This window comes from Talpa europaea (genome assembly GCF_964194135.1).
Source record: "Talpa europaea genome assembly, chromosome: 2".
In the NCBI taxonomy this organism is placed as follows: Eukaryota; Metazoa; Chordata; class Mammalia; order Eulipotyphla; family Talpidae; genus Talpa; species Talpa europaea.
In genome coordinates this window covers 26,005,684-26,025,175 of record NC_140068.1, presented here as the reverse complement: position 1 = coordinate 26,025,175, position 19,492 = coordinate 26,005,684, and the positions used below count along the sequence as shown (strand labels likewise).

General features: G+C 38.1%; 1 protein-coding gene across 1 annotated transcript in view; it reads left to right on the top strand.

Moving 5' to 3' along the window:
* Positions 1 to 4,902: 4,902 nt before the first annotated feature.
* AKAP7 (A-kinase anchoring protein 7) overlaps positions 4,903 to 19,492 on the top strand; it is a gene marked incomplete at both ends in the record, with an annotated part of 100,641 nt that continues 86,051 nt past the window's right edge. The window contains 2 exons of the mRNA XM_084259562.1: positions 4,903 to 5,029; positions 11,985 to 12,118. Coding sequence (XP_084115688.1) covers positions 4,927 to 5,029; positions 11,985 to 12,118 — 237 coding nt within the window. The remainder of the gene's footprint in view (positions 5,030 to 11,984; positions 12,119 to 19,492) is intronic.

The following is a 19,492-nucleotide window of genomic DNA, read 5'->3' as shown; positions in this document are numbered from 1 at the left end:
CTTCTGTGTCGCCTGCTGCTCCCCTCAACAGTGTTTTCCGTCTGTCTGCCTGCTCTGCTCCCCACTCTGTCTCTGGTGAATCCTCTCACCCTCCTGCGCATCTGGCCTATACCCCGGTTCTTTTATAAAAATAAATAAATCTTAAAAAAAAAAAGAATAAAATCCTGGGTCTGTCCCATTTACTCTAGAATTCAGTTATGTAAATTCTCCACATGTATTTCATTTAATTTGTTCTTTTTTTCTTCTATTAATCTGTCTGATGTTAATTTGCTTGCTTGATGGGCCTGAGAAAAAACTTGAGAGGGTTAGAGGTAAATCTCCCCTTTGCCTTATACCTGCAGCTCAAAATAACTTTAATGCCAAAGTGGCACATTTTTGTGTGGAATAGTTTGATCGTCAACATTGATGTGGAATACCTTTTTTTTTTTTGCAATTTTTAGTTCATTACTATTACACTGACTCATGTTTCTTCCTCTATTATATGATCAGCTGCTTAAGAAAAAGGCCTGTCATTCATCTTCACATCTTCAGGATGGAGTGTTAGGCAGACCCACTGTATCTTTGTAATCACCCTATAGTTGCTATGAGCGTGCAAATCAAATATTCAATTTGTTAGAATTCTTTTAAAATCAGAGCAACAAGCTTGATGGTTTTTCGTATACAGTCTTCACATCAACTATAGTGGTTGCTAGGGTTGTCTTTGCTTCCATCCCCATTCTAGGATGCATTCAAGGTAAGTCAGGGGCCTCCCTGGTGGCCCAAGGGGTTAAGACACAATCTGTGAAGCTGTCTGCGGCCTCTGCAGCACCGAGCACGATCAGAGGCCAAGGAGGTGACCCACATGACAGCCAGGGAGGTGACCCAGATGGTGCAGCAGACCTCTCCTGGCTCACTTGCTGCTCCCCTTAGCAGTGTCTTTCAGTCAGTCTGCCTGTTCTGCTCCCCACTGTCTCCGGTGAATCCTCTCACCTGCGCACCTCTGGCCTGTACCCTAGTTCTTGTATGCATAAATAAATAAATCTTTAAAAAAATCAAGATAAGTCAAATGTTATTCCTAAAAAGAGGCCACAAAAATGGTTTTCAACCATTTCAGTAACTTATTTTAATTTTCCGTTTATTTTAAAATTTATTTTACATTTTAAACAGACAGGCTTAGTAAAAGGAGAAGACACTTGCCAAGACACTTGCAGGCAGAAAAACTACATCAGTATCTTAACCTTCAAAAAACAGCAGCTAGTTCCTTTTTTAGGCATTAAAAGCATTGTTAAAAATTGGAGACTTGGCCCCAAGTTGGCTTTAAAAAAAAAAAAGACAAAGTAAAATATTTAATTGTACAGATGGGCAGGGCCTCTTTCTCGTACATCTTGCTCTTTTGTAATCAGAACTCTGTGTTTTGAAAGCTCTGGCAAAACCAAACACAGGGATCCTCAGGAGACCCCGGGTCAGGCAATGCTTTCAGTCGGGGCCTCATCTCGCCCGTCAAAGCGTGAGAAAGACGCGTCACAGGAAACAACAGGCTGCCAAAGGCCGCGGGAGGCCGCCCCGCTCCAGAGCGGAGGCGGGACCCAGCGGCGCGGGGCCGCGGGGGGCTGAGGGGTGCTGAGGGGGGGCTGAGGGGCCCCCGGGTTCGCGCTTCTCCGCCCTCCCCGCCCCAGGCCGGCGTCGCCCGCGCGACTCCGAGCACCCCCCGCGCGCCGAACCCGGGCATGCAGCGCCTGCGGGCCTGGGCCTTCCGCGGGCTCGCGGCCTCCGGCGGCCTGCTCGCCGGGCCCCGCGCCCCCGCCCACGGCCGTCGCCCCCGGCCCGGTCCGCACGCCCCGCCCCCGGGGGCCCCGCCCGGCCCCCGCCTCCGCCTGGGCCTCGCGCCCAGCCCGGGGCCGCGTAGCCTGCCCGCTGCCGCTGCCGCCGCCAGCCGGGCCGCGCCGCGCGCGCGCGCCGCCGCCATGGAGCGCCCCGGAGCGGGTGAGCCCGGGCTGCCGCGCGGGCCGGGTGGGGGCGGCGTGGGCCGGGCCCAGCCCTGCGCTCGGGCTCGAGGACGGCGCGCCCCGTCCGGCTCCGAGGCTCCTCTCGCTCCGGCCGCGCGCACCGGGGAGCCGGGCCCCCCTGGAGGGACTGGTGCGCGCGTAACGGAGCCTTCCTGCACCCTGCGCAGAGGGCTGCGAGTCCTCTGCGAACCCCATTTTTGTTTGCCCTTTCTCGCCTTCGACCTCTAGTGCAAAGTTCATGCCAGCATGCTCGCCCCGACGGTGTTTGTGTGGTCAGCAAAACCCAGGAAAATAATCTCGATTTTTATCCTAGATGACAAACATGAAAGACCTCAACCTCTGCTCGGTTGCATTATAGGGTTTTCCCCTTCGAAGCTTGCAAAAGAGCTCTTTAAAAACTGGCGCCAGCTGAACTTTGTGGCCAGAGCGAGTTAGGGGTTGGACTTTAGGTGGAAAGAATCGAATAGTAATGAGAAAATGGGTGCTGTTCTGCTGGGTTTTAGGGTAGAAACGCATTAGATTAGAAACATTAAACTGTTAAAAGGTGTTATTGATAGCGGTTAACTAGTGTAAATATTCTTACAATTGTTAGGGGAAATGCGTGATTAAGACCTTGTGGGTGTGTGTCGAGGGCGGGAGATTTTGAGATGCATTTATCCTGGAGAACAGGTGGGAGAATCGTTTAGCAGAAAGGAGTCACCATTGTTCGTGTCTTTTGTGTCTGACCTTGCAATTTAGGATGCTGACAGCGTGTTTGGGTCTTTTTCTTCCTCATTTTAACAAAGTTAAAGATGCTTGTGGAGGTTACTGCCCCCTACATTCCTTTTCAGTTTTTCTTATCTTATTTTGTGTATTTCTCTCCAGTAGTTTGGATTGTGCTTTTTGCTCTTTTTTTTTTATGGTGAGGAAACCAAAGCAGAGGTCAGATGACTTGTTGATTATTCCACAGCTCTCAGTACTGATCCAGATGTAAGATGATATACTATTTTTATTAGCTAAGACAGGACTAGAATAGGTAATGTTAACTTTTTTCCATTGGTTCTTTGGGAATATACCTACTGTGAACCTAATAGAGTGAATAGGAGAAAGTCATGCATAATAAACTCATGTCTTATTATTCAGGTAGGAAACTTACATTTTGGATGACAGCAAACTGTCATATTTTCCCTCTGTAATGAAGTCATATGCTGAAGTGTGTATATATTTGACTATTAGGGTACACTGAAATACATGGTTTTATATTTTAAACATATGCCTTTTTTTTTTTAAAGATTTATTCATTTATACAAGAGCTGGGGTACAGACCAGAGATGCAGGGGTTGAGAGGATTCGCGAGAGACAGAGTGGGGAACAGAACAGGAAGACTGAAATACACTGCTGAGGGGAGTAGCAGGCTAGTCAGGAGAGGTCTGTTGAGCCATGTGGGTTGCTCCGTGGCCAGCTGGGGATCCAACTGGTGCTGCAGAGGCTGTGGATTGCTTCATAGTGTGGTGCTTAACCCTTTGTGCCATTAGGGAGGCCCTACCTTGTTTTCTTATAAAAGTCATGTTGATTTTATTTAAAACAGTTGAACAGCAGAAATGGGAAAATATGAATATACTGAGTGCATCTATATCAGCATTTAGAAAAAAATTATGTCCTTTTCCTAAATGCAATCCTAGAACATATGCAAAGTTAACCTGCTTTAAAAAAAAGTCAGTATTTGTTATAACATTTTTCTGTTGTTATTATTGAAGGGTAGGCCCTCTCAAGATGTTCGGATAGACCTTTCTAGGAAATATCACTATGGCTTGTGCATTAGTTTGTGCTGGGGTCCGTGGAGGGCCTGCAGGTTCATGGGAACTTTTGCCACTTCCTTAACTACATAGAAGAATGAAAATTGGGGGCCTTAGAATTTCAGTTTTTACCAAAAATAACCATTCTATCCCAAAAGCCGTCTTTATGTCAGGGTAAACATCTAATTACAGAGCATCTCTTCTTTTTCACGTGAGTCACCCCCTCCTTGTCATGTGAGTTACCTTTCTCTCCTTGAAGCTCCAGGCTTCTATCCCATTCCTTAGCTCAAGATACATATACATACCCTGGTTTTCCTCACTGATCTTGGAATCTACGACTGTGTAGATTCCCTATATATATGTAATTAAATTTATTTATTTTTCTCTTACTAATCTGATGTTGATACCAAACGCGAGCCTCAGTTTCCCTCTGCCAATAAAAGGAAACAGAGTTTAGGCCTCCCTCGTGGTGCAAGGGGTTAGGCACCGCACTATGCTTGATCCCGGGCCAGCCAGTGAGCAACCCACATGGCCTAGCAGAACTCTCCTGACTCACCTGCTGCTCCCCTCAGCAGTGTGTTTCAGTGGATCTGCCAGTTCTATTCCCCACTCTGTCTCTGGTGAATCCTCTCACTCCTGCATCTCTGGCCTGTACCCCAGTTCTTATATGTATAAATAAATAAATCTTTAAAAGAAATAAAAAAAAAAGGAAACAGTTTGAGGAAAAGGAAAGCGGTTTAATTTGTTGACAAATGAGGAGGGCAGTAGACTCATGTCTGAAAGACAACCGTCCTCTTTGGTTTGAAATAGACTGACAAAATTTTGGTTTGTTTTCAAAGGGTATGTGAAAAATGTAGTTTTAGAATTAAGAAAATATAGCTATAAAAGATCTTGAGGATTATTGATTAATTCATTCTTTGTCTAATAGAGTTGAATGCTGTCCATCATAAAATTATTAAGGCTATCTAACAAAGATACATTTATAAAAATGTAGAGTAATGTTTAAATATATAAATAACTTTACAAAATATTTGAATACAAGTGTATTTGAACATGTTAATTTCTATTGAAATCAGTTATTTTAGCTTAGGATATGAGTTAAAAAATAAGTAATACTTTGTTTATGATATGTTATAGGAGAAATAAATTCCAATGAGTGTGAAAATATGTCAAGAAATAAGGAAATGTCAGAAGAATATGAAGCTAACACTGTGGAGTTTCTGGTGGATTTGCCATTTGCGACTATAGATTTTAAAGATGAATGTGGAAGTAAGTATTTTATTAAATAAATATGTATTTAAATGTAATGAATATTAAATTTAGTGATATATATAGTTTAGTGATATGTAGATAACTTAACCTTAAGTACTGTCATGTTTTTAGTTTTGGTTGTTAATAGTTATCTGTTGGTAGTCTGTTGTCACAGCCAGTTTAGGATACGTCTCACAAAATTTTGGGTCAGATTATTCTATAGGTTGTAAGTTCTTTAAAAAAAATATTGGACTGAGGCTTCCCTGGTTGCCCAAGGGGTTAAGATGCAGCCTATGACTCACCCGCTGCTCCCCTCAGCAGTGTACTTCAGTGGATCCACCTGTTCTGTTCCCAGCTCTGTCTCTGGTGAATCCTCTCACCCCCCCCCCCCGCAAACCTCTGGCCCATACCCTAGTTCTTGTATGCATAAATAAATAAATTTTTTTAAAAAAATAAATAAATCTTTAAAAAAAATCTTGGACCAGAGAACTATGATTTACAACCTCCTTCTTTTGTTATTCTGGAGGCACTACTAATTTCAGCAGTAGGTGTCATTCATCTAACAAATCTTTCCTGGCCTTTTGATATCAGCCAGAACTTTGTTAGGCAATGGGAACCTCACCATTGAACAAGGCAGACACTATTCCTGTTCTCATGGAGCTTAATAGGCTAGCATTAAAAGCAGTTAAATCTTTAGTTAAGTATCCATATGTTAGATCCATTTAGTCTGTGGGAGCTCCAGCTACATACTATGGAGAACAGGTGTTTACTTCACTGAATACTGCTGGACTGCATAAATGATATAAATTTCATGTCATTGTAAAAACTGTATTGATATTGTTGGTCTCATACAATATGTTTGGAAGCATTGCGTCTTCCTCACTCTCTTGAAAGAGTTTGAGAAGGGTAGGTATTAGTTCATTTTTGAAAGTTTGATAGAAATCACTAGTGAAACTGTCCGGTTCTGGGCTTTTACTTTTTGGGAGAATTTTCATGACTGTTTCGGTTTCCTTGCTGGTAATTGATCTGTTCAGGTTTTCTGTTTTTTTTTTTTTTTTCCTGATTCAGTCTTGGAAGGTTATATACTTTTAAGAATTTGTCCATTTCTTTTACTCAATTTATTGACTTATAGATAGATGTTCGTAGTAGCCTCTTATGATCTTCTGTATTTCTGAGATGTCTATTGTAACTATTATAACTGCTTTTTTGGATCTGATGCTACTTATTAGAGTTTTCTTCCTTTTTTCTGGTCTACTTATGTTTTCAAAGAACAGTATATAGAATATTTTATTTCTGACCAAAGAAATGATTTTGTCTATTTAAGTTGGGGGCTCAATCCAATTCACAGATGTACATTTTTGCATAGCATTATACCACTTTTTGATAGTTCAGACTTTGTAAGTCTTTGTGGATTATTCTGGACTCTAAATGACCACATAGAATGTCACTTTTGTGGAAAAATGGATTTCAAATTCCAAGCTCCAACTTACATGTAGTATCACAGTGGTATAATGATAGAAACAGAAAGCTTGCGTTTCAAATTTTGGGTTTTATCATCCTCTACTTATGTGACCTTGGATACTTGAACTGTGAACTTCCTCAAATGTAAAACATAGGTAACCCATTCTGCTTACTTCATAGTGTAACTGTACAGATCAAAGGGAGGAAAGTGTGTAAGAAGGCAATTAAAAAATACAAAATAGTGCACAAGTGCTACTTACATAATTTTTAAAAATCTATCCATTCCTTATTTGGGGGTAACTTGTTCTTTCATTTTTATAATAGCACTTACTAAGACACTAAGGAAGCAATAGTAAATTTCTTTGCAAGCCACAGCTACTAATTACTACTAACTAGTTTTTGTCAAGTGAGATTTTTATAGAAATGTACAAAAACTGGGAAATAGCTTGCTGTCAATCCTTAAACCTTAATTGTTAGATAGATAGATTTAGTGATAGCGTTTGTGTAAAAAACACACAGTAATTGGTTGACGGGTTAAATGGACCTACTATAACTTTCTTTTATTGTTGGTAGCATGGAAATTTTATTGGCTCTGTGGTAGATAACAACCTTAAAATTCTCATGTTGCTGGTTGTTGCCTTTGGCTCTTTCAGTTGCATTTGGTGGATGGACTTTGAGTGTTACCTGCCAAGGAGTTCTTACTGATAGAAACCCTGGCTGAGGGATGAGGAAAGTAGTGTTAATAAGGACAGCATGGGAGGGGAAGCCTGGCCAGTAAGAAAACTCCTCTTCAGATTTTATTTTTAGTCTTTTGTTTTGAGTTTCTTTCTTTCTTTCTTTTTTTTTTTGAGCCTGTTGGTTATCAACTATCTAACCTACAATGTGGGTATTGTTTTGTGCTGTGGAGTCATGCCTGAAATGGGTCTTTACATATTCTTATTCTTTTTTGAGAAGAGACTGTTTTGCTAGAATTATGTTAAAAATATAAAATGTATTAAAATATGTTAGAATTAAATATTAGAGTATATTTTTGGAGAGTAAAGGATATCTGTTTGGAGAATAATGAAATTATTACTTGAACCAGCTGTTTCTTAAACCTTAATTAAAAATAATCAATATGCCAAAGGGGCATATTTTGAACCCCATCAAATCAAACAGCACATACATCTATCTATAAATACTTTATTATTTATCTTTGAAAGATAAGAAGTCCTTTTAAGGAAGCACATCTAAAATATTCTGATACTTCAAAAAATAATGGTAACTCCTTATGACATCATGTATCCAATCAGTAGCCACCTTTCTCTTATTTTTGTCATAATTTTTAAAAAACTGGTTTGAATTAGGCTATATTTGATTGATTTGATTGACTCATCTACGAATTCTTTTAATCTCTTCCTTTATTTTGTGCATGTGTGGGTGGGGAGGGGGTGCTTATATTTTTTGTTGTTGAAGAAATAAGGTTGTGTAGGAGTATCCATGTTCTGGTCATTTAACATATTTTTTTTCCTTCCTATATTTCTAGTGAACTGATTATCTGATTAGGAAGTTTGATGAGGTTTTGGAATATTAGCAAGAAAGCTGCATAATTGTTTTGAATTTCCTGTAGTGTGATGTTAGGAGGCACATAGTGCTTGGTTGTCTTGACTTCTGTATGATGTTAAACTTGATCAGTGGTTTCCCAATTTGCCACGTGATGTGTTTATTAATAAAATTGTCCATAAGCTTTTCTTCTAATGGAGCATCCATTTATACTCTTTAGATTGACCCATTACTTTGTTAAGGTTTTCAAAATGGTGTTATTCTAACTCTATCCTTTGTATTTATTAGCTAGAAATTTCTGGGAAGAAATTTCTTTACCTTAGTTAACTGATTTCTTATATGACTAGTGAGTTTATAAGGAAAAGCAGGATAGATGTTTTATTTTTTTCTTTTTGTCATCAGATTGTTAGAATAATAGTTCTTTAGATTTGCCAAAGTTGAGCTGTGAGTTACTGGTTTTAATTTTTCTTTTAAGTATTATTATGAATGGGTGGAATTAAACACATATGATGTACTTCATACCGTTGAAGTTATTATTTTGTACGATGCTCAAATGGTCATTTCTTGATGAGTGAGAAGACATTCAAGTTGTCTCTAGGTACCTTCTGACATGATTTTGGGAGTCTTTGAATTTCCAGGTTCCTCTCATACATTTTATGTCCCAGACCTAGAATCTGCTATTTTCCCAAGGATTAAGTTCCCAGATAAAGCAATAAAGTGACTTTGAAAATGCTTGTTGGAAGACTGGTCTTTGGGTCAGTGCCCTTTTCCCTATGTAGTGCGGCCTCTAGAGGGCCTGAATAGACATTGAAGGTTAATATCGTTTTTTTTGTTTTTTTTTTTTTGTAAATGGGAAAAAAAACCAAAGGCATCACTGGGACAATTCAGAAAATAACCACAGTGCAGATGAGAATGCTGCACATGTTTTCTTAGCAATAGAATTCATAAAATTATGACACGCTCACATGTGTAAAGGAAGCTAGTAATAATTTATTTGTCAAATTTTCATATATGTGTTCTCTATCTTCTAGAGATGTCATTTTGAACACATTAATTACTAGGTATGTCATTGAGAGATGTATTAGTGAAGTGGGTACATAAACGTGCCTTATAATTTTGCCTTAACTCATAACCATGAAGTCAGACTTGTTATCAGATCCCCTTGCTCTTAATTTATCCTATTTCTAGGTCTCACAAGTATGGTTCAGTCCTAAAAAGAAAGCATGTCTATTCCCACTGTACTATTAAACACACTCTACTCTTTCTTTTAGAAATACTCTAAAAGTAGAACTCTACTTTTTTTTTTTAGAAATTTCTGTTAAATTCGTGACATTTATTTAAAAATTGTTTGCTATTAATATTTCAATGGACAACAGAACAAGGACTTCTGCTCTTGTTATTGTGTATAACTACTTTAGCAGAACTGTGATAGAAAAGCAATTTGATCCAGTAGAAAAAGAAGTAGAGTTAAAAAGTATAGATATCAAACTTGACTCTTTAACATTGAGCAGGTTTTAAGAGTTTTTATGCTCTTCTGTTTTATCATATGTAACATCATTTATAAAATATCAATATAGGGCCTCCCTGGTGGCACAAGGGTTTAAGATGCAACCTATGAAACTGTTCGGAGCCACTGCAGCATGAGTTCGATCCCCGGCCAGGGAGCTACCCACATGGCACAGCAGACCTCTCTTGTCTTGCCCACTGCTCCCCTTAGCAGTATATTTCAGTCAATCTGCCTGTTCTGTTTTCCAATCTATCTCTGGTGAATCCTCTCACCACCACCCCCAACCTCTGTCCTGTACCCCAGTCTTGTATGCATAAATAAATATTTTTTTAAAAATCAAATAAAAAACAGTCAGATCTGGGTTGAATTTGCATGTAGGCATTGTGCTATTAGTAGTTGAGTCTAGACATTTTCCACCATCCTTCTTAAGGGACTGTGTACAAATGGTCAACACAGTTTATTAGAATTGATGCCAAAGATGAAACCAACCTCCTAGGACTGATATAGAATAAGGTGGGTCCTCTCCAAAATCCTACCTAGGAAAATAGAATTGCATTTTTGAAGTACTCTATTTTGTACAATAAGCTACTGTTCAGGAAGATAGTCTGAAAAATTAATTAATAAGGATTTTGCAGCCTTATGGGGGATCCTCATAGAATCTGTAAAAAAGGATGCAGTAGCATTTTACACATTGATTTGGAAATTATTTCTGTGGGGCATAGCTTCATAATTACAATTGTTGGGTAATGTGAGTGGGTCTTAAAAGATGACTTTAAAAAGCAGATTCTGTTAAGTATTTCTCAGACAACGGCTAAATTTTTTTTTTTTTTTTAAATTTCCTATGTCTTGGGCCTCCCTGGTGGCACAAGGCATTAAGTCTCAGCACTATAAGTCTCAGCACTATGAAGCTATCTGCAGCCACTGCAGCACGAGTTCGATCCCAGGCCAGGGAGCTAACCCACATGGCACAGCAGACCTCTCTTGTCTTGCCCACTGCTCCCCTCAGCAGTGTATTTCAGTCAGTCCACCTGTTCTGTTCCTCACTCTGTCTCTGGTGAATCCTCTCTTCCCTACCCTGCACCTCTGGCCTGACCCCAGTTCTTGTATGCATAAATAAATAAAACTCAAAAAAAAATTTTCCTACTTCTTGCTAACTGATATTTTTGTAAAATACAATTAAATTTATTAGACAATTGATATGGAAAAACCCTACAAAATAGAAACTGAAGTTTAACTGATAAAATTACTTTGCCTAATTGCTATAAACATTTCTAAAGAATTCTTTTAATTTTTGCCACACATAGTTTTTAGTGTGACATTGACCACAAACCTTACTTTGAGTGGCACTGTTGCAAGTGGTTATTTTGTGGAAGCCACCAAAATATAGATGCAGGATGGTTTAAAAAAATGCTATTTAGGGGCCTCCCTGGTGGTGCAGCAGTTGAGCGCTGGGTTGCGAAGCTGTCCGCAGCCTCTGCGGCGCCGGTTCGATCCCCGGCTGCTCCCCGGCCACCAGAGGAGGGTCCCACATGGCATGCAGACCTCTCCTGCCGCCCACTGCTCCCCTCAGCAGTGTACTTCGGTCCTTCTGCCTGCTCTGCTCCCCGCTCTGGCTCTGGTGAATTCTCTCACCCTCCCGCACTTCTGACTGTAACCAGTGCTTGTGTAAATAAATAAATCTTTAACAAAACAAAACAAAATGCTATTTAATAGTATGAAAATTATGGCATGGGACAAGAGAATGGTTGTTTAGCTGTGGTTTAGATCAGAGTTTAGCACAGAATGGCCTAAGGGCCCATCTGACTGTCTACTTTTTTTTTTTTTAAGATTTTTTTGTTTTTTAATTTTTTTATTTATGCATACAAGAACTGGGGTACAGGCCAGATGTGCAGGGGGTGAGAGGATTCAGCAGAGACAGAGTTGGGAACAGAACAGGTGGATCTACTGAAATACACTGCTGAGGGGAGCAGTCAGTGAGATAGGAGAGGTCTGCTGTGCCATGTGGGTTAGCTCCCTGGCAGGGTGATGGAACTCATGCCACAGTGGCTGGAGATAGCTTCATAGTGCTGAGACTTAACACTTTGCACCACCAGGGAGGCCTTCCACTTTAGAAATATGGTTTTACTGGAACAAGGCTACCCTCTTTCATTTTGCCTACAGCAGACTTGGGTGACCAAGTGCGCAGGCTTTGGTGTCAGCGGACCTGGTTAGAATACCAGCTGACTTACAGGCTCCACTGTGTACATAGGTCAGTGTAGGTAGTTGTGACCTGTGACCTCTAAGCCCATGGGATCTGCAATGCCTAAAATATTTACCCCGAGATTTTTTAGGAAGAATTTGCTAACTCCTGCTTTAGATTTGAAAACGATAGTTAAGACTGATTGCTATTTATGTAATGCTTCTTCCTTTTTCTGACTGTATTATCTTTGTTTTGCAATATTGTTGTTTGGTTTCCCCTTCTAGTCACTGATGTACCTCAGATAAATTTGGAGAGAAAAAAAGAAAATGAATGTATCAGTAAAGATCAAGGAGGGAAGAAGAAAAAAAAGGATTATCAACCCAATTATTTCCTATCCATTCCTATCACCAACAAAGAGGTACTATTTTCTTTAAAACAATTTTTACTAGTTTTATTCTCAATAATATTTAACATATGTTAAATGCTTGTAAGCCCAATTTGCACTCAGCTTTTAAGAGTCTTTGGTAGCATTTTAGCTGAACCATATAGGGAATAGTCCTACTTAACAGAATATATTGAAACAATAATTTTGAAAACTATTTAAACAGTCATATTTAAACAGTAATTTAAAAAAATCCATTTGAAAAAGTATTGCCAGATGGCATGTCAAGGTTCTGTCTAAGAGTTTGTTCCCTGTAGGAGGATGCTTGCCGAAGTAGAGAGCAGTGCCCAGCTAGATAAAGAAGATTCTAATGTTGACTGGGAAAGTAAACAGATCTTTTGCTGCTTAGTCCTGTTTATGGTAATGATTATTGCAGCATAGTTTCTTTAAAAATTACTCATTGTTACACCAACTTAATATTACATAATAAATTTGCTAGAAATCTATTAAAACTCTGAAAAATGTGCTATGAATAATATTAAGTGGGACCAGTTAACTATCTAAGAGAGAACAACTACAGTATCTAATTAAAACTGCTGGAGCAGGGAAGCAGTATGAAGAGAACGCTTCACTTGAAAATTGTCTGTTTTCACATCTTGGCCCCAGTTTAAGAGTCAGATCTGCATTTCTGCTTAATTGTGGATTCTAATCTTTTTTATTATGTACATATTCAATTTGCTTCTTCCCTGATTTAACTAGTATATTTCTAGAGACTGCTAATGAATTAAAAATCAAATTAAACAAAATTGAATTTAAAGAACTAACATCAAAGAAAAAATTCTGTTAGAGCATTTTAGAAAATATCTGTGAGATACAATTTAGCTGGGGAAAGAAGATACATAAAAAGAAGTTGGATTAATTAGCAATAAAAGATTTTAGAATTTGATGTATAAAGAATCATATTCTTATTTTACTGGTATATACTGGTAGCATCAATAATAAAATAGTCCTTGAAAGTGGTTAGGTGATACAAAGTTTAATATAATCAGCTATTACATATTATATTAAAATGCTTACAAGTTATTTGGAAGATTTTCTTTTAAATTTAGGATCATTTGTGATCATGGACATTAGAAGGGAGCAGGAAGTCCTAGGTGGTGCCACTTAACTGAGCATTCAAACACAAGGCAGGTCCTAAGTTAGAAACTGAGTCAAATAGAAGCAGCTTCTCTAAGGATATGTGATTTGTGATTAGAAGAGAATCCAGGTTGATATTGATTTGTTGCTTAGCGATTGTTTCACTAGAGTCTTTTGGTCTGGATGTGTAGTAAGCACATTGTAAGTTGCTTTAATTAGACCCTTCATTTTATATTTCTCTCTTTACACCTCAGTTCTTGGCTCCCATAATAGTCTCAGCAACAGCTCTTTATACCTGCCCCCCACAGCGCCTCCTAGCCTTGTTCCCCTTCTCACCTCTCCCAGTGAAGGTTGGTGAGATGGTGTGCTGGGTCTGGCAGGTGCAAAAGGAGATTGGGAGGATAGAGGGCAGAGAAAGTCTTTCTTTCTGTTTAGTTCACAGTTTTGGGCCACACAGATGATGAGAGGGACACAAGAGAGAAATGTGTGTAACTCTTAATTCTCACCCTGAAAATTTCCTGCTTCTCAACTTTTTGAAGGTTGTATAGAAAGTGGGAAATATACAGGCTTTGGAGTTCAACAGACCTTGCTAGAATGAATACCAGCCGGGTCACGGGCCCCACTGTGCATGGAGGTCAGTTTACGTGATTTCTGTAGTTTCAGCTTCTTCAGGTGTGAAATGGGGATGATAATGATTATTTTCTAAACCCAATCCTGGACACATCCTTGCCTCCTTAGAGGATTCATGTTTTGCACTGACATTAGGAAAGTTAAATACAAAGTATTTACCATATTCTGTAGCATGCTGCATGGTCTGACTTTCTCTACTTCATCCCTGTTTCTTCTACTTGGGTCTCTTTGGCCATGTTTTACTTGCCTGGTACCCTGTGCCCCAGGCAAAGCCATTCCTGGAGTTTTCTTTCTTCTTCTCCAGGTTATGGTATGTTAATCCCAAAATGTCAGCTCAAATCTCTCTACCCTTGACAATCTTAAAGATATACCCCCCATTCCCCCTTGCACCCCAAACACTTTCATACCTTTTCTTTTGTCATTTATCATTCTTGCATTTTGATGTTTGCTGGTCTTCCTTACAAAGTTTTTCACTTCATTTCTAGTACCTGGATTAGTGCTTGGCCAAGAACACACACACACACGCACACACACACACACTCACACACACTCACACTCACTCACTCACCCACTCACTCCCATCATTCCATCATTTCAAAGAAAAATGTGTTTCTGGTATACCACATTACAACCGGAACATTTACAACTATTTGGTTTTATAATTCAACTTCAACAACAGTCGTTTGTTGTCAAGGGGGAAGAGTGATATGTAGTAGTGGGAAATGAGGTTTCATGTGACCACAAAACCAAATCATTTAATGTTTTTCTTTCAAAAGACTTATTTGTAGCTTATATACAAATATGGGGAGGAGGGATTCGAATGTGACAAAATTAGGAGATACTTTTTATATTTTTCCAATGAGCATCTTTTTTGTTTGTTTGTTTTAAAGTATCTAATGTTAATTTTCTTTTTAAACTACTTATGAACTTTTGTGGGAAGGCCTGGGAAAAGAAGCAGCATTTATAACATTGTTTCAATGGGAGACTGTATTCCAAGTTCCAATTAAGTGACTTGCAAACAAGCTTTTGGAAGCAAGCACTTTCACACTGAGTTGCTCTACTTTTGGCTTTTACTTGTTGGCATCTAGTTTTAAAGCAAAAAGTTTTCAGACTACATGGGTCTTTGATTTTAAAAACATTCTTAGATGTTTGGAATCCTTTATTAATGGAGAATCATGATTTCATGCTTTTAAGAAACAGAATTGAAAAATGAATTAGAATATTTGCATAAACTATTCTAATTGCAAGTATATGACTGTTTATTTCCTGTAATTACATACTAGCTTAAAAAAAAAGATAAAACTTAGTGATTAGTAATCCCCAAATGTTTCTTACATGGCTTGAATTGTTTAATTATTAGTTCTAGTTGGATTTTAACCATGTTTGTTCCCTATGCTTTTGTATGATATGCAATAATATAAGATAAATCAACATTGGGAAAATATAAGGGGATAATCAAAAACTGATTAAGATTAGGAGTGTATTATTTTTGTGAAGATAATTTTTAATTCTAATAAAAATATTATTTTCTTTAGGAATTTCAAAGGATGTTACATTTAGTTCTATATTTCATTTTTTCATAATGTGAAAGTTGCTGGTCTTGTAAAAGTGTGAAAGTAGATCTGTGTATTCAATTCCCCTCTGGGAAATGTAATTATAAAATTATTTGAGATCATCCTGTGTATGTTAAGCACTTGGTACATATGGAAAATTCTCCTTCTATTTGAGGATGATTTTTTTTCTACTTTTACTTCAGTTATTACTATATTATAAAAATTCAAGTTCTTTTCATGGCTGTAAATGAGGTTGAAAAGTGAGGTTATTCAGCTGTGAAGAAATCTTAGGTGGAAAATGATGTGATAATTCTAGAAAATCTTAATGAGGCAGTAAATTTGGGAACAGTATTAGAGCAATAGCTTAGAAAAATTCTAAAAACGTTGTTGAAAGATGCTCTCAAAGGCATTCTTCTACCGTGTGCTAGAATGTAGGTCCTGTCCCTCTTGTAGAAACACACTGACTTTAAGGCATTTTCTTTGAACCAAATATGCTTTGAGTTAATTAGAAAGCTTAAAGTAAAGTGAATTTTCTTATTGCATCATTTTTAAACATGTGGCATATAACTTAGTGGTGAGGTTTAGCAGATGGATGTCTGTTTTTATTCTCTTAACACAAAGAAATTACTCATAGGATGGGATACTTAATATTTTTATTTTTAGAAGTTTCTTTCAATGTCATGTTTAAATATGACTCAATAGTATTAGGTTTTCAAAATGTGCATTGTGCAGTACTGCCAAAGGCTGGGGATTATGGTGACAGATAAGCTTTAATGGCTTTATAGAATTTTTAATAGTAGCTATAAAAATTAGTTTCCTTTGGCCTTTAATGACATTACTTCTCCTTTTTTAAATTGGCATACAGAGAAGGCTGAAGTATTTTTCTTTTTATCTTTTGAGAATGTAATTAGGAATAAAAAGCATTTAAAAAATTTTAAGATGATATCAAGGAATATATAAATTAAACTATTTCATCAAAGCATAGTTAGAAACATATTACTTGATTAGATTAACTAGAATTTTCATAGATTTGAGTTTAATACTCCATTATAAGTACAGTGTGACTTCAGGGAAATAGTCTTCAAAGCATTTTATTATTTTTAATTTGCACTTTTATGAGTTATTGGAAAATTCAAAGATATGAATGGCCTAAAATGATTATATTTTTACCACTTAGGACACTGTACTTAAAAGTCTGAGTATACAAATGGGTGAAATTTTTTGAGCATTGTCCTAAATTTATATATAATTAATATTTGAGCTTGACTACTTTTTTATGAAAATGCAAAAACTTGACCCTCTAGATAGAAGTAGGGTTACTGGGTAGGATGAGGGGCACCACAGGAACCCTAAACTTGCCTGTTCTAAATAGGTTCTGCCATCTGCTGCATCAAGATAGAAAAAACTCTTGTGTGTAAGATCTTTAATGGAAAGGAACTTTTAATACAATTAGTGTGCAGTATAGATATTGCACAAGTCTTATAATAGATAAAATAGTTTTCACATGAAACACCCAAAGTTACCCATCCCTTCATGGGAAAATACCCAGCCAAAGAGGGTTGTCCCAAAGCAGGGCTACTGAGGCCCAAAATCCTGCCACAGGTCTAAGGCACCTTCTGGTGGGGACCCACAGAAAGGGGCAGATGAGGCCAGGCAAGTCTGGAAGGAAAAGAACAAAATCAAAATCAAGATAAAAGCTGCCATTGTTAACCTCCGCAGGGGTCTCTCATGCACATCTGTTTTACGTGTTTCATTCCATGTTTTCCCAAGTCTCTGGTATCAGTCCAAGACCAAGAAGCAAATGCAGCCTTTTCACTTGTCTTTCTGTTCCATGTGTCTCCTGAGGTCTTCTTCCTTCTTTCCTTCTCCCTTCCTATAATAGCAACAGAGTTCACAAAGCACTTTCATGTCACTTGGCTACTCTGATCTTTAACACAACCCTGTTAAGTTTGGATATGCAGGTTTTACTACTTCTGTTTTACACAGTGGAAAAAAACATGACTCAGGGAGACAAGGTGACTTGTGTGGAATCATAACTGTGGCAGAACTTGTGTTAAAATTGAAGATTTCGGAGGTAAACCCAAAACTTTTAATTTGCATCACTCTGTAGTTTGTTTTTTTTTTTTTTTTTATAAATTTTATTGTTATATTCCCCATACAATTGCAGCCCCCCATTCTGACCCCAATCCCTCCCCTCCCGCCCCCGCCCCCCTAAAAGTGTCTCTGGTTCATAGTTTTTTGTTGATTTTGATTTTCACTTTCTTATAGTTATTCATTTTCCTGGTCCATTATTTAAGTTTTCTAGATTCCTGCTATGAGTGAGACCATCCGGTATTTTTCTTTTTCTTTTTGGCTTATTTCGCTGAGCATGATCCCTTCCAGCGCCATCCATGTTGCAGCAAATTGCATGTGTTTATCTTTTTTGAATGCTGAGTAATATTCCATGGTATATATGTACCACATCTTCTTGATCCAGTCATCTATTTTTGGGCATTTGGGTTGTTTCCAAAGCTTAGCTATTGTAAACAGTGCTGCTATAAACATAGGGGTGCAGGTGTTCTTTGGAATTGATGTTTCTGTGTCCTTTGGGTAAATACCTAGGAGTGGAATTGCTGGGTCATATGGAAGCTCTATGTTTAGTAGGTCCAGAAATCTCCACACAGCTCTCCACAGTGGTTGGACCAGTTTGCACTCCCACCAACAGTGCAGAAGAGTTCCTTTTTCTCCACACCCTCGCCAACATTTGTTGTTGCTAGTTTTTTTAATATGTGCCATTCTCACTGGTGTAAGATGGTATCTCATGGTAGTTTTGATTTGCATTTCCCTGATGACAAGTGATGTTGAACATTTTTTCATATGCCTGTTGGCCATTTGCATTTCCTCTTCAGAGAAGTTTCTTTTAAGCTCTTCTGCCCATTTTTTGACTGGATTATTTTCTTTGTTGTTGTTGAGTCTCATCAGCTCTTTGCAGATTTTTGTGATCAGTCCTTTATCATTAGTGTTGGGTGCAAAAATGTTCTCCCAGTTGGTGGGGTTTCTCTTTGTTTTTGTTATTGTCTCTTTTGCTGTGCAAAAGCTCTTTAATTTGATATAGTCCCAGCTGTTTATCTTTGCCTTCACTATCACTGCTTTGGGTGATGTGTCTGTAAAGATGTCTTTGATGTGCAAATCCCGTAGTGTTTCGCCTATATTTCCTTCTATATATTTTATGGTTTCAGGTCTTATGTCTAGTTCTTTAATCCATTTTGAGTTGATTTTTGTGTATGGTGTGAGGTGGTGGTCAAGCTTCATTCTTTTGCATGTAGCGACCCAGTTTTCCCAGCACCATTTATTGAACAAACTTTCTTTGCTCCAATGCATAGTCTTTGCTCCTTTGTCAAAGATTAGTTGACCATAAATCTGTGGGTTTATTTCTGGATTTTCTATTCGATTCCATTGGTCTGTATGTCTGTTCTTGTTCCAATACCATGCAGTTTTGATGATTATGGCTTTGTAGTATAGTTTGAAGTCTGGGAGTCTGATGCCTCCATTCCCTTCTTTTTTTTTCAGGAGAGCTTTGGCTATTCGGGGTTTTTTGTGATTCCATATGAATTTCATCAATAATTGTTCTATTTCTTTGAAGAATGACATTGAAATTTTGATTGGAATAGCATTGAATCTGTATATTGCTTTTGGAAGGATGGCCATTTTAATAATGTTTATTCTTCCAATCCATGAGCAGGGGATGTCTCTCCATTTCTTTGTGTCTTCTTCTATTTCTTTTAACAGTGTTTTATAGTTTTCTTTGTATAGGTCCTTTACCTCTTTTGTTAGATTTATTCCCAAATATTTGATTTTTTTTTGTTTCAATAACAAAAGGGATGGTCTTTTTGATTTCTTCTTCTTCAGATTTATTGTTTGTGTATAGGAAGGCTACTGACTTTTGCGTGTTGATTTTGTATCCTGCCACTTTACTGAACTGATTGATGAGTTGAATTAGCTTTTCTGTGGAGTTTTTGGGGTTCTCTATGTATAATATCATATCGTCTGCAAATAGTGATAGTTTGACTTCTTCTTTTCCTATTTGGATTCCTTGGATGTCTTTCTCTTG